This window comes from Fusarium sambucinum, chromosome III (assembly GCF_050947815.1).
Source record: "Fusarium sambucinum isolate potato_lamoka chromosome III, whole genome shotgun sequence".
NCBI lineage: Eukaryota > Fungi > Ascomycota > Sordariomycetes > Hypocreales > Nectriaceae > Fusarium > Fusarium sambucinum.
In genome coordinates this window covers 7,921,807-7,938,165 of record NC_139292.1, presented here as the reverse complement: position 1 = coordinate 7,938,165, position 16,359 = coordinate 7,921,807, and the positions used below count along the sequence as shown (strand labels likewise).

The window sequence follows — 16,359 nt, the reverse complement described above, 5'->3', positions numbered from 1 at the left end:
CTCATTATCGACCACATTCGTTTAGCTTGTTCTTCAAAAAGGAGATGCTACAGCAAGGATTGCGACGCAACATCGGGAATATTCCCACATACCGGTCTTGACTTATGTGTCATGTATAATCTACCAATAAAATTCGGTAGTTAAGATCTCCAATTGCAGGCTACCAACACTAGAATGCCTGCTATTGTTACCTGTTTGGTGTATTAGTATTCCAGGTAAGACACACCCCAGAGAAATAATATCGGGCATCCGCTAAAAAACAAGAGTAGATGAAGAATACTAAAAACAGAATCAACAGTCGCATCAAATAACTAATTCTACTTAAACTATAATAGTCTACAGTTAAATAAGATGGAAACTCTTCCCATCGTACATATGCCGGTTTTCCAGATATCTGTCCTGTGCCATATTATCCAGAAGTGTAGCATCTACCACACAATGTTCCCCTGGCTGCTGTTTCTCAGTCGCCAGGAGCACCAACCCACTCGTATATTTCGCGTGTCCCCAATTCGGCGGTTGCAGTAGAAGATAGTTACTAGCTTTGTTCAGCTTGCGACTTATCACACCAGATATAACTACGTCAGTAGTATGTTTCTCTGACCATTCCGTGGCTGGAAAGTGCTGGAAATACATCATAGTCATCTGAGAGCCAGCAGCAAAGTAGTCGCGGTCTTTGCTCTCGGTCGTCATTGTGAGCGGATATGCACTGATAATCATTGCACCATCTGATAGAGTCGGTTGTAATGTGTTGACCTCCATCCCCATCATTGAATACTCTCGTTGAATACACCTGCGAGGCACCCAACTTCCTTTACCACCAGAGCCTTGCCCAGTGTTGGTCAGTAGGATATTTGCACCTAGAGCGCCGGTGCTTATCATCCTCTCAATAAGTTGGGTGGTGTTGATTTTGTAATCGACAGCAGGAAGCTTGTCTGATGCCATGGAGAAGAGACTGTAGTACTCATCTAGCTCCAGAGTGGCTTCCCGACCGCGAATCTTATCCACAAGCACTGCCAAAGGGCGCTGGTAGGCGTTGGCCTCAAGAACAGTCCCATGACCGGCGCATCTAACGATGGACCTTTGGTAGATAGACTCTGCGGTTGACTCGGCGATTGCTAAGGACCTGCCGACTAACGTTGTTTCGCCAAACTGACCAATGTCAACAGGTAAGTAGGGCAGGGCATTGATGTAGTGGCTGTCAAATGGTGAACTGTGTAGTATACCTAGGAGCTGAGAGCAATGAATGAGAGGGGCGTTCTCTTGTCCTGTCCAGAATATGCATTCTTTACTCATATAAGCCTCCTGCAATGTCCAGCAGCGTCGGGTCCACTGGCAGCCCTTCCAAATCTCCTTTACTTTCTGAGCCAATTCAGGCATAAACAATTGGACCTTTACACCATCCGTCTTCAATTGAGCAAGCTCAGTAGGAAGTGCCACCCCAGGAAGGATTAATGTGCACCCGGCATTCGAGTAATAGTCCTTCATCTTTGGAACCTCCCTTTCCTTGTCCTCATAGCTATCTTGGCCAATACACCAGCGATCGACCCAATAATACCGGTGGTCTAGTACCTTGTCGACTGTCGCGATAATCCTTTCCAGGTCATCAGAGTCGTATGAGTTCCAAGGGTACGAAAGCGCAACGTAGTTATCCATAGATGTATCCACAGTAGTGGTCACAATCTTGTCTTTTAAATGCGACTCATTGCTCCGGTGGGCATCGTAAAATCGCCGAGGAATGACCTTGGTCTCTGGTACCGCCAAATCTTTGCCTATCTCAGCCAGCCCACCAGGAAATAGGCAACCACATGAAGCTCGATGAAACTTGTCCCTTGGCGCAACGGCATAATATGGTACAGTTCTCAAGACAATGCGTTGAAAGTGCCCCAAAGTGAGGCTCTGACCATGGCCACACAACCGATCAAGCGGCAGAAACGGCAGCACCGGCGCCGAAACCTCCAAGTCGTCATCGTTGGCCCTGGCTGCAATAGTCATCAAGAGCTCATCTTGAATCTTTGACCTCGCTGCTTCGAGTACCTTTTCCATGTCCGGATGGATATCCAAGTAGTCTAAGCGCTCCAACGCTAGAGCAAGTAGACTAAACACCTTGGCGAGCATGATAAAGTTGCTTTGATCCCATGACGGTGGTATCTGCACAAAAGTTCTCTGCGCATTCTCTTCTACCACGGCCTGCACCACACGGCCATCAGGACAGGTCTTGAGAAGAAGCCCCAGGCTAAGCAGAAACGCAATTCCAACACCGTTGTCATCCAGGCAGATACAAGGGTCTACCGAGGTCAGGTCCACCCTCGATCTGTCTTTTACTTCAACCGTCCGATCTTGCCATGTCGGCTGATCTTCATCCTCTACCGCATCATCATCGTCATCATCATCATGAGTTTCTTGTTCAATCACGCTGATGTGCATTCGGCAACCACGAGCTTTCGACTGCCATGATGGGTCTGTACTCATCGTATGGGCAATCTCATCGTCGGTCATCACGCCGCACATCTTAGGATATGACATCAATCCTCTATAGTCAATATGCGGACCAACAGACTCCGGGCCGCTCCGGGGATGCATACGATTGCAGTATCTCTGGGAGTTCTCCTCTCCATACCGTGATATGCTGGCTCTGAGGCTGCGTTCGAATTCGTACAATTCTGGCTTTTTCGACATGGTGACTCTGTCTTGTAGAGACTAAATATCCCTTTAACGTTTTGTAATTGTTGAACCACGGGGAAAGGGAAGAACTGACATTTGTTTATCATAATGTCTCAAGATAGGGCCGATGATGTACCCGAAAATACAGTAGTTTCTTGGATGAGGCATTTTATATCGGACGATTGAATGGGTATGTAACGGTAAGTCATAAGCAACGTGCATAGGTACTATGTAGTTGCGTTGTTATGGGTTCCATCTCTACTGTAACATCATCAGGTGTTATCTTGGCGTGTTGTTCCTTCGATTCCATCATAAACAGCAGTCGTAGTCTTTATGTCAATCAAGAATAGTCCACCAAAAAAGGCAGAAATTCAGATCCTCATTTATGAATTCATTAAGCCATATTGATATCATTGCCTGCTTTCCGTCTTGTTATTCTTGTCTCCCCATTCGTCTCACAGTCTAGCCTGACTTTTCATCGTCAGACGGCTCATTGTCACAGTTGATTGGTTGCTTACGGTCCAGGGGCTGATTCATGGCTGACTGAAAAACTGCCAAGAATGTAAACGTCAGCCCTAAATTCTGTAGCGTCGCGGCACGGCACGTCGAATGGTCCAAATGCCAGTCCTGAACTTATGTTCTTCTCAACTACCGTAATATTCTGTGGATATAATTGAAGGGAGGCCGTACAAATTACTTCTATATATCATCTTGACCGGTTGACAAAAGAAAAAGAGGCAATCATTGATTTGCTGCCGCCTCTAGTGAATTGATGTTGTTTTGCCTATACCCCACTGCAACTATAATCAGCTTACTCCTCTCAATCAGTTTCACCGAATATTACGGTATCACAAACCATCGTCATCATGGACAACGGCTACCGTATATGGCTGTATTCTTCACACGCTGACCTGAAACCTTGAGCTTAGGAATGTCAGCTCGGAACTAAGAATGTGGCGTGAGCGCCATGAGTTCCTATACGCTAAAGGTTATCTGCATGCAGCTCGTGGACCTTGTAAGGCTGATTTTAGGACTACTTAGTGGGTTGAAATTCCGATAGTTCGCGATGACATGTTGATGGAAAATGTGATTTGTCTGGTCGTATAAAATGTTACACAGCGGCTGACTGTGGCGTGTCAGATGTGAAGCCTGCTTGGAATGAGAGCAGAGGAAACATGAAGGCATGAAAAGATAAAGAAATGCGGCCCCGTCCTTGCCCATTGGTGTGCTCTTGCGCTCTTCTCCTCAAACAAGAGTCTTGTCTTGCTATTTATTCAACTTAAATCGTATCCTTGACTACATTCTTACTGTGAAATCTTCGTCTCTTCAAATCACAAAGATGTGGATTACAGACGCCTGCAAGGCGTTCGTATTCTCCTTTGTTGCCGTATTCCACTCTCCCAGTCTCCCAGAACAGGGCCCTCACCAAGACGTGCTGACCTTTACTCACGATTCTCCCGTCGGTAAACATCCTTACCCCCGCTTTCCCGCTCCCAATGGTCCCGAAAGGGATGGCGTCGAATTTGAGTGCAAGTACCCTGAGCTTAGAGGTTGGGAGAAATGCACGACAGCAGATGATCGCTCTTGCTGGCTTAAAGGCCCATATGATCAGGTATTCGACATAAACACTGACTACGAGAACTTCTGGCCCGAGGGCATCGTGAGGGAGGTATGAATTCTGCTTGTTGACTGTCATCTGTAGTATACTGACAATTTCAGTACACTCTCAACGTCACTAACCAAGACATCAATGGTGATGGCGTCAATAATCCATATGGTAAAGTGTTCAACGAGCAATACCCTGGTCCTTGGATCCAAGCATGCTGGGGTGACATCATCAAGGTAACAGTTCATAACAACCTTGAATACAACGGCACGACTATCCACTGGCATGGTCTTCGTCAACTAGAGTCCTTCGAAATGGACGGCGTCAATGGTGTCACTCAATGTCCCATTGCCCCTGGTGATAGCTTCACTTATACCTTCCGTGCGGTGCAGTATGGAACATCGTGGTACCATAGCCACTACTCACTCCAGTATGCTGATGGATTGGCTGGACCGATCACCATTTATGGACCTTCAAGTGCGCCATGGGACGAGGGCAGAGACCCGATTCTCATCACGGATTGGAGTCATCGAAGTGCATTCCAGAGTTGGCAGAGAGAACTTGTGCCGAATAGCCCGACTAGACCCTTGATGAACGGTGTACTTATCAACGGCGTTGGTATGTACAATCTCCTGCTTTTCGAAGTTGTCAAGACTAATGTTGTTGCAGGTAATTTCGCGGGAAGTTTCCCACGTGAAAGGTTCAATATGACTGTTGAGAAGGTGAGACTTCACATGGTATTTTAGGACAAAGGCTAACAACTTCAAGGGCAAAAAGTACATCCTTCGTGTCATTAACACCTCAGTCGACACAACCTGGATCTTCAGCATCGACAACCACAACTTCACAGTCATGTCAACAGACTTTGTCCCCATCCACCCTTATGAAGTAAATCACGTCGTCATTGGAATTGGTGAGTGACTCGAAAATGATAAACAGTCACAAAACTGACTATGAACAGGCCAACGTTACCACATCGTTCTCGATGCTACTCCAACCAACACTACTGTCCTTCCTGCATCGCCTGATGGAAACTATTGGATCCGTACAGTAGGCGCGGATAGATGCAAGGGTTTCGAGCCCGGTAATGAGCCCGATGAGCGACAAGGTATCCTAAGATACAACGCTTCTAGTACCTTGGTACCTACGACATTTCGCCCAGCGTACAGTACAGCATGTCGTGATGAGAATTATACTATGCTGAAACCGATCTTGCCGTGGAAGGTCAAGCCTGTAGAGCTAGACTGTGAGTACAATCAGTGATTAGAAGAAAGTTGTAATAGCTCTTCTAACCTATAACAGACAAGAAAGGTCAGTTCGACATTGGCCTAAAGACATACAAAGACAGACCAGAAAAGGGCAATGCTTTCCAATGGTGGGCATTTGGAGAGAACCCATTGTGGCTTAATTTCTCCAACCCGACCATCCTCAATCTCAACAACGACACGTGGGATCCTAATTACGCTGTCGATCTTGTTGTTCCAGACTCCAAGAAGGATGAATGGATCTACATCGCCATTACTGCACCCCAAGCCCCACTTGTCAACAGACCTGACAGAGTGTTTGCCCCAGTGGCTCATCCCGTAAGTAAAACCGTCCTGGCTTGAGGACAACTATTGAACAAATACCAGCTTCATCTTCACGGACACGACTTTGCTCTGCTTGCTCAAGGAACCAACTTTAGCGACCTCGACACAGGAAACGTTAAACTCAAATGGGACAACCCGCCTCGACGGGATGTAGCACTTATTCCAGCAGGAGGCTACCTTGTTGTCGCGTTCAAAGCGGACAACCCTGGATCATGGTTGTTCCATTGTCACATCGCGTGGCATGCATCGAGTGGTCTGGCTATTCAGATCCTAGAACAGCAGGAGAGGCTCAAGTGGATGATGAATAATGATAGGATGAAGGAAGTGGAGAGAGTTTGCACCAGGTGGAATGACTGGTTTGGAAATAAGAGCAATCTCTGGAACGCTGAACTCTTCCAGGATGATTCTGGAGTTTAGTTTTAGGCAGTCCAATGCCAGAATTGAAAGAAGGCCATATAGTCTGGTAAATATACACTAAAACCATGCTTTGTTTCTTAAGTATCATTCTTGTTTCATTATTCTTCATGAACCTCCAACTCATATATCCTAAAACCATCCGTTTTCCCAGGTCCCCGGCGACAATCAGAATCAGATCAGACGGAACCACTTGAAGTCATCATCCGGTTGAACAGGTACAGTATGTCCAACTCCAGCGGCAGATACAGCAACAAACTTAGTTCCGTCTCCGTAGATCATGGTTGTGTAGCTAGGTTGAGGAGTGTTCTGTTGGCTGCTGGTAAGAGAAACACCATTAAGAGTAGACCACTCCTTGATCTGTTCCTGGAGGTTCTGAATGGTGACCAGAAAGTCAGCGGTACCGTGCCAGGTCTTGAAGCGGGGGTAAGAGCCACTGTAGCCAGGGTACATAGCCTTGACCTGGTTGGCCCACTCTTGTCCAGACTTGACAATCTTTCCGTCGGAGCATTTACGGTCAGAGCTGATAGGGCTGGATCCTGGCGATCCGGCCATGCATCCGGCGGCAACGCCAGAGTAGCAGGTGGCAGCAGCGAAACGGTCGGGGTATGTTGCGATGAGCACGTTGGTCATCATGCATCCGGAGCTGGAACCAGTGACGAAGACTCTGTTGCGGTCGGCCTTGTACGTGTTGATGACATAGTCAACCATGTTGACGAGGACCTGGCTGTCACCCTGGCCATCATGCTTGAGAGTCTTAGTGCTGGCTACATCCCAACAGTTAGAGTCCTTGGGAGAAGAAGGGTAGACAAGGATAACTCCGCGCTGATCGGCAAGAGTTCTGTATCTGTTGGTCTGCTGGAAATAACCCTGTCCACTTCCACCACAAGGGTGCAACTAAGTCTCATTAACCCAGGCTTTACATTATGTTGCGAATATTGTTGTTACTTACGGCGACAACCACTGCTGGGTTAGCAGGGAGGTTACTAGGTATGTAGGCCTGCATAGTCAGACGGGTGTCGTAGGTTGGTCCAAAGTTGTTGATAGTCTGGAGCTGAGCCGCAACAAGGCCAGCCCCCAGGACGAGCTGAGTCAACAACCTGTGTGGGGAGAGAAAGTCAAGCATGGTGGATACTCTGTTTCTGGTTCTGTTTGTTTGTCTATAGAGCTGTTGCTTGTCTTTCTCTTCCTCGAGAGTGATTGATCCTAGCTTTATACTCCATGGCCGCTATGCCTATAGCTTCAAGTGAGGCGAGTTTCAAGTACCGATAGCAAATACCGCGAGATCCGGAGGCAGGACGTCCGCAAGGGACCCCGCAGGCAAGTTGATCAATTGTTCCAAGTATATGTTGTTTATTGACCGATAGTCCATAGAGTTACATACGGATAAATAAAGTGGTACTGTAATGTTATTTTTGTTTCGTTTTGAGTAGGCCTAGGTTATAGATATATTACCCCGCAGTCTGGGAATAATCAATTCCATTACGGGTAAATCCAGAAGACGGAAGATCATCCTCCGCAACCGAGAGGATTGGGACCTAGCAGTTGACTTGTGACAGAAACAGTATCTTACGTTCTCTAATTGGCTTGAGAGGCAAGCAGGGGAGCTGTACGAGGACTGAGCTTCACGTGTTTATGTCGCATTGTGTCCTATTCTAAGTAAATTTGGCTGCTTCAAGAAACAGTTAACTCAACCGAGGACTTGATCTGCCCACAAGACTCTAATTTGAGAGGTACGTCATAATACTGATAGGCAATTTGAAGATAGTGAACATCAGTACGATATTGGGATACTTTGTACTACACATCATGCTACTCTAGTTACCGCAATTCAGCTCTCATGTAATTACTTCTCAGCGTGTCGCTTTCACATCGACAACTCACCCAAGATGATCAGCAGCGACTCAACCGACTACGCAACTGAGTGAAACGCAGGCGCAGTCCTTCTTATGCCATCTTATAATGTACTATGTATTAGACTCTTTCGCTACTTAGTGTCGCAAATAGCATCGACGGCCTGCTCGATCCAGTACTGGTTCGTCTCATTTGGATCAGCCATAGTCTTCTTTGCGAGGTCCTTCAACTCTTCCATTCTCGTGTAATCATCCAACCCAATCTCCTCCTTCATATACGGATTGAAACGGATATACTTCGTATCCTTATGCTCCTCCCTCGCATTCAAATGCTTCATGTGTCTCGAGAAGTCTTTACCCTTGGCATTGGTGTTGGTCGCAAAGTCCATCACCTTTGATGCAACGCCAACAACCTTGATCCATGACGGTTTAGCCTTACCTGGGCTCACGTAGCCGGTCCCCAAACTGATGACGCATGACACTGAAGGGGCTGGTTCTGAAGGTTCAACGAGCTCGAAGCGTGTGTACCATAGTTGATCGATGGGATTGTTGTTCAAGAGACCGCCATCCCAGAATACAAGGTCAGGCTTCTCTTCAGGGAACTTGACTTCGGGAAAGAAGGTAGGCGCGGCGGATGTAGCTCGAGCAGCGATGCTGATAGTGAGCTTGTCGCCGTGTTTGAGAAGAGCGTCGTTGACCTTGGATTTAGTATAGAGTGTGCGATCCTTGTAAGATCTCATCAACATGGACTCGGCTCTATTTTGAGCAGTGGTGCAGCAGAACCTAATGATGTCAGATATCTACAGACAGAGCAATTTTAGCGTCTCAGTACTCACATTCGTGCACCCCCCTCATGCTGAAGAGGCGCGTTTCCTCTTAGCTTTTTGTCGTTCTCATCAAGACCATACTTCTCCACAACCTCATCAATAGCCTTGCTCATAGAAGCCGCATCAAAACGACTGTCTTGCACCAAAGCCTTACTGTTGTTGAAGAACCTTGCACCAGGTATCCGGCTAATGTCGCGACCCCAGAACTTGGGACTGAAGATGCTCTTAGCAATTCTGTCATACTCGTTGATGGTATCATCTACGCTCATACGTAGTCGGAAGAGCATTATTCCCATGATACCACCAGTGCTTGTGCCGCCGGCAAGTTCGAAGTAATCGGATGGGCGAGGAATGTTGGGGAGGTTTTTGCGCTTTTGGACACGCTGCATGAGCTCTTTGAGGACAACGAGACCCATTATTCCTCGGACACCGCCTCCATCGAGGGCGAGGAGACGTTTGCCGTTGGGATGTCTTGTGAGTGCTTGGTAAACCATTGTAAAATAAATTGATGAGGGATTAATGGATTGAAAGATCAAAAACGACGAGGAGTCTTTGCATATATACTCACCATCCCAAGCCTTTCCCAATTTCTTATCAATGCGACATCAGAACTGAGACTATCTTGAGACTATTGCTCCCTGCAGTTACTCTTTCCCATTTTAGGAATACTGTGATGGCGATGCCAGGGATGAGATGAGCTGAATTACTCTTGGCCGGGCTGAGTTATGCAAGTCGTGGCTAGTTGCGGGTACACCCATGCAGATCCCGTCTCCAATCTAATGGGACGCGATTTCTTGGCCGGAGTGTCCGTGCTACAGGACACGGATTTGAGACAATGTCACCTCGTTGGGCAAGGCAGTCTCAGCTACCTCTTGGACATGCAGAATTGCATTCCCATGGTCAGCAAAAATGACGTTGCGTGCAGCGTCAAAGCGTAGAGGGCCTCATATCATAAGCCAATTGACAAGTCGGTGTATCGGATGCTGTCAGGCTGAGGCTTCACACGCAAGCCACTTGCGCGCTTATCGTTGCTTTTTGTCATAGCGATAAAACAAAATGAAATATTGATAGAAACTACGTTTAGGCTACCGTGTCTTTCGGAGATTTCTCACTTGTCTTTTTATGTCATCGAGATTGCACGAGTATGATCAGCAGGAAACAGTCTCTTGTCATAAGAAAGTACTTTCTATTACTCAGCCTCTTGTCCATGCAGCCAAATTAATGGAACCATAGCTTGCGCAGCCTTTGCAGCCAGGTCACGAGCGTCGACCGATAAATTTTCATTTCTTGATTCCTCTTCAAATAGTCGACGTGCAAATTCCTTCCTTGCAGTTTCCCAGCGTGCTCGTCCCTTGTATTTCTTCAATGACCTGTTCCAAGGCAAATCGTTGTCTCTTAACGCGATGATCCTATCCACCACTTCAATATCCCTTTCATCACGAGTATTTGGATACCCGCCGAAGACTTCCTTGCCGGCATTAATAGTCCAAAGCGCTGCACAAGTCACATTATAACTCAGTACCTCATCGATAGGTGGTGCGGGGAATGGCCTGTAGCCCGGAGACGGGGTGCGCTCCAACGCAGCGAGACACGAGACTCCAATTCTGGAGAGATCGACTCCATTCGAAGTGAGCCGAGCCATGAAGGCGAAAAGATTTTCGCAGGCTCGTTGTTCTGCCCACAGCCAGCCAGCTCCGCAGCCGCATACATCGTTGAAAGTCTCCGATACTGAGATACCTAGGACTAACAAATCCGTCCATAATTTATCAGACTGCCAGATCCAACTTTTTTTTAAGGGAATTGTCATTGGCTCAGGTGCCGGTGGATTGGGACGCGCTTTGAAGGCTTTGACTAGATTAACCAGCTTTTGCTGTTGCTCTTCATCTGAAAACGGAATGCGTTTCGAAGCATGAAGGACTGAAAGCCATAATTGCCACAATTGAGCTTCAGTGGATTTCTCTGGATCAAAGTCTCCTTGAGGCTCTGGGTAATCTTGCTCGGGTCCCCAAAGCTCAAGAGCTTTCTCCGGACTGTAGAAACCACGTTGGGTCCGGGCGCATGCCTCCTGCTCAAAGTAATGTCGACCGAAATCAGCGGTCGAGTAGCCTTTATCTATCGGTTTTCCGATAATGTCTACTGTCTCTGCAATAGTCAAGGTTCCATCGAGGTACTGATCAAGAATTGTCGTGCTGCCAGAGAACCATCCTCGAACCTTGGCTAATTGATCAATCTTAGCTCCAAAGTCGAGTTCGTCATTGTCTGCTATGGCCTTCGCAGTTTCGTGTTTTTGTAATTCCATTTCTCTTCTTGATTGAGTCAACCCTGCGTATTTCGCCTCGTTTCGTTTTTGCTGTGACGGCCTGTTCTTTGGCATTTTCTGTGATTGAGCTGGCCTGGTGCTGTTGAGACTGTAAGCAAGGAAAAAGGATGTGGTCAGCATTAAGTATGTAATCGTGGCGTGGAGCGAAGGATGCGACTGAGCCTCATTTTCGTCAGCCGAAGAGTCATTTACCGGGTGGGTCAATAATAGTGGCGATGTTTCTGAAGGAGATGATCAGCAGCGAGCTAACTAAAACATTTTTTTTTTTTTATGATCCTTAAGCTTTTGCCCAGGCCTTCTCAATTTCCTCTAGATTTTCAACAAAGGTTAATCTGTCCGCGCAGATCAAATTTTCAACAATGATCAAATCTAAGGTTCTCTTAAGACAAGGTTTCTTCCACGGTGTGACTCTTGAGACCACAAGTACGCGACTGCTGGAAGAAGTCTAGACGAAGAAGCCCGAAGCCAAAGGCTGTCTCGGTGCGGATTATCTAGTCAATTGACCAAATAACGCTGCTTCTATCGTGAGAGATTCGTGATGTTATCAACTAGGCTAACTAAAACATAACTAATCCTAAGATAGTGTGTCATGCGATAAACACCGAGCCAATGACTGCATGGTTCTCACAGGTCGTACTTGGACATTTCTCAAAGATACGATGTAAATTAAATAAGCACCATTTGCCAAGTGAAATCAGTATTTAGGTCGTCACCGTGGTTCATCTCGCAGCATCTCTTAGTTAACTGATGAATATATGCTGTAACCGCGCATACATGTCATGTGTTATATACATTTTGAAGAACTTTGATCTATTGCAAATAAATCTACTTGCCAGTCGCCTAAACTGAAACTACCGCGATAAAAGAGATCTTATAGCCTATGTAACTCCCGCGGTCCATGTAACATGTTGAATACCTTTCACCTGGATAGACCATTACCAAGCGCTGTTTACAAGTATAAAAGTCGGTACTCTGGTTGTTGGCAAATTTGCACTGAAGATAGCGATATCCTGCTCCATCCAAGATCTTGCAAGCCAAGGGCGGGCCTCCTTGACGTTGTATCATGACAGCGCCATAAGGATTACCACTTCCGGGGGAGTAGTTGTACGAAGCAGGTTGATTGTTAGTACTGCCTGGTCCATTGAGTGCTTTTACTTCGCCCGTTTCCTTGTGTATGGTAAATTGTTGAGAATTAGTGTCCGAAGTAAAGGTCACATAATAGCTAGAGATGGCGTCTGCGTTTGATTCGAGAGATGAAAAGCCTAACCCGCCTGAGGCTGAAAGTGCAGGGTCGGTGCTACCAACAGCAACCAACCGGACTGTCTCTAGAGGATTGGGCTTTTCGGTCTTTGTTGTGGTCTCGGTGACGGTCTTTGTAGCAACAGTGACATCCTCGGTGACAACATCAATAGTCTTGGTGACTTCTTCGGTGCTGTAAATCTTGACGATAGTGGTGGTCTTTACTGTCTGAGTGACCCAGGCAGTACTGACGGTCGTTCGGACGGTGGTGGCTCGTGGAATCTTGACACGAACAATCTTGGACACGACAGTGACGCGAGGGGCGGTGACCGTCTTAGCAGTGACGCCAATACGGGAGCAAGCCGATGAGTACTGAGCAGAGTTGGTGCATAGGTTGTCAAGGTATTCGGGAATGCGAGGTACAGAGCGTTTGCGCTTGGCTGTCGGGGCAGGATCAGCGACCTCAGTTGTGATGGTCGTTGTAGTCTGTTCCGTCACGGTTTTGGTTTGCTCCACGGTTCGCGTAACGACGATGTTGTCTGTAACGGTCTGTACGACGGAGTTGATACTGGTAGCGGTGGCGGGTGAAGTTCTTGTGACGGTGATTGACTTAGTAACGGTCGGTTTCTTCTTGGTAATTGTAGATGTCTTGTAAATCGTACTGTGCCAGGTCTGTCAGCGTTTGCAAGAAGGGGTTGGATTGAGGTATCTTACGACTTCTTAGGAGTCACGGTTGTGAGAAGAAATGACTTGCAGTCAATGGGGCGCTGTTTGATGGGCTTCACAACAGCTACCCAAGGACGTTTGTCAGCGCATTGAATTAATTCGACCATAGGGGTAACATACCAGTATAACAAGCATCTGGAGGACTGTTACTAGGGTTTGGATAAGCTGCGTCGACTGCTGCGACAATCACGCCCAAGGTCAGGACACTGAAAAGCTTCATCTTTGCAGATATTCAGTCCGTGAGAGAGATGATGGAAAACACAACCAGACGAGACATGTCAGCGCAGGAAAATATTAAATATCATCAGCTGAAGTCTCCCCTGGACATCGTGACTTATGAGCTGACAGGGTTTTGGCACTATTGATGCAATAATTAGAGTTATCGAATTCGTTTCAGGGTACTCAGCATCTAGAACAACTTCTTGTCCAATCATATCAGTGTAATAGACGAGAATTTCCACTAATGGCGCGCTACTGGATTGACCGCTACAGGGTACTCACGAGCCGTAAATGAAACAAAGGGTCTGGACTCTTCAAGACTGATATTTACGTATTGAAAACTCCTAATCACCTTTATATCTCTGATAGTTTGTAAAAACTTGGGAGAACTTCGCAAACTTCGTAGTTATTGACACGGTAAGAAAAACCCGTCCAAGAGAGTGGTTTTAAACAACTCCAATCGTTGACAAAAATAAGTCATAACACTCAAAGCTTTTTCTCCACATGACGACCAGTACGGCTATTGTCGTTGAGCTAAACACAGTAGTTGTTAGAAAACGGCATAAAGATTGTGCTTGATAATTCAATAAAACAGTAGACTCCTCCATAATCTGTTATCCTAGTCGCCAATATACACCTCGTCGCACAATCATGTTCCTCGTCATCATGGTTACAAATTCTGTGTAGGCAGACGAACTTTCCACCAGGTGAATATGTATTATTTACATCAGCCAAAGATCCATTTAAGGGTCCAATACTGAACTACAAAAGCGAATAGAAAAACGAAAAAGGCCAAGAAAGCAAGGGTGCACATGGCAACCATTGTAGCGTCCTCCATATGGACTCAAATCATTCGGCTAATCTGCCATGTTAAGTAGTAGTCTTGTCTCGCTTGGTCCCAGTTATACATGTCTTGATACGGCTGGCGACGATAAACAAGTTAAACAATATAGTTCTTAAAGCTTCTCTCGTCGCCAACAGCGGAACAAGCTTGACGGGCACGATGATAGATGCCAACGACTAAAAAAGCAAGGATGGCGAGTAGGAAGAGTGCTGCTAACCTTCACTAAAAACTTAGAGGAAATTAAGAAGGCCTAGGCGAAAGCTTAAGTGATTATAAAAAAAACTTGAAGTGGGATTGGAGATATGATATCAGTGTAAAAAGAGTCTAACACCCCGAGCATCTGCCAAATCTATCATCCTATTCATGCCAACTATCTCCGGATCATAATTGAATGTCTCAAAAAGATCCAAGACCTTCAGATTACAAAGACGATGACCTGGGCCAGCTTCTTCTAAGATGTTGATAAAGGCCTCAATGTAGGGCCCTACGGACGAATCGCTACTAACCCCAGTTTCCACCATATCGTAACATAGTGGCCTCAGAAACTCGATAGACGCTGGTAGTTTGCCGCGAATAAGATGATATCCGTCATAGAAACTGACCGACAAGAGATCAGTCATGGGGCAGCTAAGCCGTCGGAGGTTGACAAAGCCTTCGAATATATTTTCTCTCAATACCATCTCATTAGCGAGTATACCATAGTCTATACTCCCTGAATCAGGATCCAGAAAGGATCCACGAGGCTCAGTGTCTAGGACAAGTTCCTCCAGTGAGTCTCGATATTGTTTGAGAGTATCAGCAATACTCTTGCGGTCTGTAGGTTCGTTTTTACCGCACACGAAAGTTTCAAGCTTCAACCTCTTCAGGTTACGGACACAGCGTAGCAGCCTATAGAGCTCATCCCACGCGAACATGGCATTGCTTAGATCAAGTTCCTCCAAACTTAATGAAGCTGTTGGAGGGTCGAAGTCGTAGCGATCTCCATAACTATCCAACAATTCCACTTCAATGCAGTCACAAGGACCGAGTGCCATAAGCGACTTGATCTTGGGCAAGTGGAGGAATGGTGTTATTGCTCTGAAGAAAAGATGGTGATATTCAGAAACAGTTAATTCGAAGTGACGTACTTCTCCAAATGGTAAGTTGTTGGCAGGTGTCTTGTCGGATATTAGTCCCAGGATGGCTTCCATCGTAAATGTCAAGATGTGGCTATCCTCCTCTTTTATCGCCCAGATTGGGGGAAGTGTGATCATCAGATCCGTCACATTCGTGCACCAAGATAGAAGCAGAACATTGAGGGCATCTGTGCATCCAAGTTTAATATCAGAGCAGAGTTTCTCCAGGTACTTGGGCTTCATCTTGATGTCTGAAGCAGCTGCTTGGGCCAGTTCTGAGAGTGTATCACGATCCAAGTCCGCGGGTGGTGGCGATATAAAGTTCCACGTTGGGTCCCCAGACGGCATGGAATAGCCGATACACAGACATTTGACTCTCTTTCGAAGCTCAGGGTGTCTGAAAAGATGAAGCAGGAATCGTTCGAGGGGAGGTTCTGGACAGCGGTAACCGTAACCCCATCGGTAAATAAGGCAAGGAGAACAGATTCGATTCAAGTCTTTGTTGGCAAGACATAGATTTCGTAGTGATTCAGTGCTGAGAAGGGCAAGACCATGGCAGATCTCATAGAGAATTTCCACTGGAAGTCTGACTAGGGAAGCCATGGTGGTGACTTGAGAAGATTGTCAAGTGGGGGAAATTTGAGGACGCGTTACGTTGTATTTGAAGGCTGCCTGTTGAGTCGTCCCTGTTGTGTGTTGGTTGTGTACCTGTCGTGCGACAGTGAAATTGGCAAACCCCGCACAACTGAAGGAAGTACACGGTTGTTGACCAGGGTATGGGTAAGTTCACTGAAAGCGGGTCTCTTGGTATTTCGTAGGTTGTGATGAAGGAAGAAGAAATCGTATGCTTCGCTGGTAGGTACGTATTGCTTTTATATTGTGTGAAAATAAGGTTCCTTTTTGAGTTGTGTTTTTAAGTCTCAAAGTTTTAAAGCGAATGCGTTAT

General features: G+C 46.4%; 7 protein-coding genes across 7 annotated transcripts; 1 reads left to right on the top strand and 6 right to left on the bottom strand.

Annotated features, from left to right (window-relative positions):
• Positions 1-342: 342 nt before the first annotated feature.
• FSST1_012840 (uncharacterized protein) lies at positions 343-2,676 on the bottom strand (the record flags this gene model as incomplete). The annotated part of the gene is made up of 1 exon (XM_083236103.1): positions 343-2,676. One exon carries the CDS (start codon positions 2,674-2,676, stop codon positions 343-345), a length of 2,334 nt encoding a protein of 777 aa, XP_083082536.1.
• A 1,324-nt stretch (positions 2,677-4,000) lies between these two features.
• Positions 4,001-6,273, top strand: FSST1_012839 (multicopper oxidase-domain-containing protein; the record flags this gene model as incomplete). The annotated part of the gene is made up of 7 exons (XM_083236102.1): positions 4,001-4,330; positions 4,381-4,885; positions 4,937-4,989; positions 5,036-5,180; positions 5,229-5,513; positions 5,570-5,850; positions 5,899-6,273. The coding sequence occupies 7 exons, from the start codon at positions 4,001-4,003 to the stop codon at positions 6,271-6,273; spliced, it is 1,974 nt and encodes a 657-aa protein (XP_083082535.1).
• Positions 6,274-6,444: 171 nt separating this feature from the next.
• Positions 6,445-7,396, bottom strand: FSST1_012838 (Alpha/Beta hydrolase protein; the record flags this gene model as incomplete). The annotated part of the gene is made up of 2 exons (XM_083236101.1): positions 6,445-7,167; positions 7,223-7,396. 2 exons carry the CDS (start codon positions 7,394-7,396, stop codon positions 6,445-6,447), a joined length of 897 nt encoding a protein of 298 aa, XP_083082534.1.
• An 861-nt stretch (positions 7,397-8,257) lies between these two features.
• Positions 8,258-9,444, bottom strand: FSST1_012837 (acyl transferase/acyl hydrolase/lysophospholipase; the record flags this gene model as incomplete). Its single annotated transcript, XM_083236099.1, has 2 exons — positions 8,258-8,906; positions 8,960-9,444. The coding sequence occupies 2 exons, from the start codon at positions 9,442-9,444 to the stop codon at positions 8,258-8,260; spliced, it is 1,134 nt and encodes a 377-aa protein (XP_083082533.1).
• Positions 9,445-10,139: 695 nt separating this feature from the next.
• Positions 10,140-11,324, bottom strand: FSST1_012836 (DUF3632 domain-containing protein; the record flags this gene model as incomplete). Its single annotated transcript, XM_083236098.1, has 1 exon — positions 10,140-11,324. One exon carries the CDS (start codon positions 11,322-11,324, stop codon positions 10,140-10,142), a length of 1,185 nt encoding a protein of 394 aa, XP_083082532.1.
• Positions 11,325-12,110: 786 nt separating this feature from the next.
• On the bottom strand, positions 12,111-13,455 carry FSST1_012835 (uncharacterized protein; the record flags this gene model as incomplete). The annotated part of the gene is made up of 3 exons (XM_083236097.1): positions 12,111-13,170; positions 13,224-13,299; positions 13,356-13,455. The coding sequence occupies 3 exons, from the start codon at positions 13,453-13,455 to the stop codon at positions 12,111-12,113; spliced, it is 1,236 nt and encodes a 411-aa protein (XP_083082531.1).
• Positions 13,456-14,606: 1,151 nt separating this feature from the next.
• On the bottom strand, positions 14,607-16,016 carry FSST1_012834 (uncharacterized protein; the record flags this gene model as incomplete). Its single annotated transcript, XM_083236096.1, has 1 exon — positions 14,607-16,016. One exon carries the CDS (start codon positions 16,014-16,016, stop codon positions 14,607-14,609), a length of 1,410 nt encoding a protein of 469 aa, XP_083082530.1.
• Between the last annotated feature and the right edge of the window lie 343 nt (positions 16,017-16,359).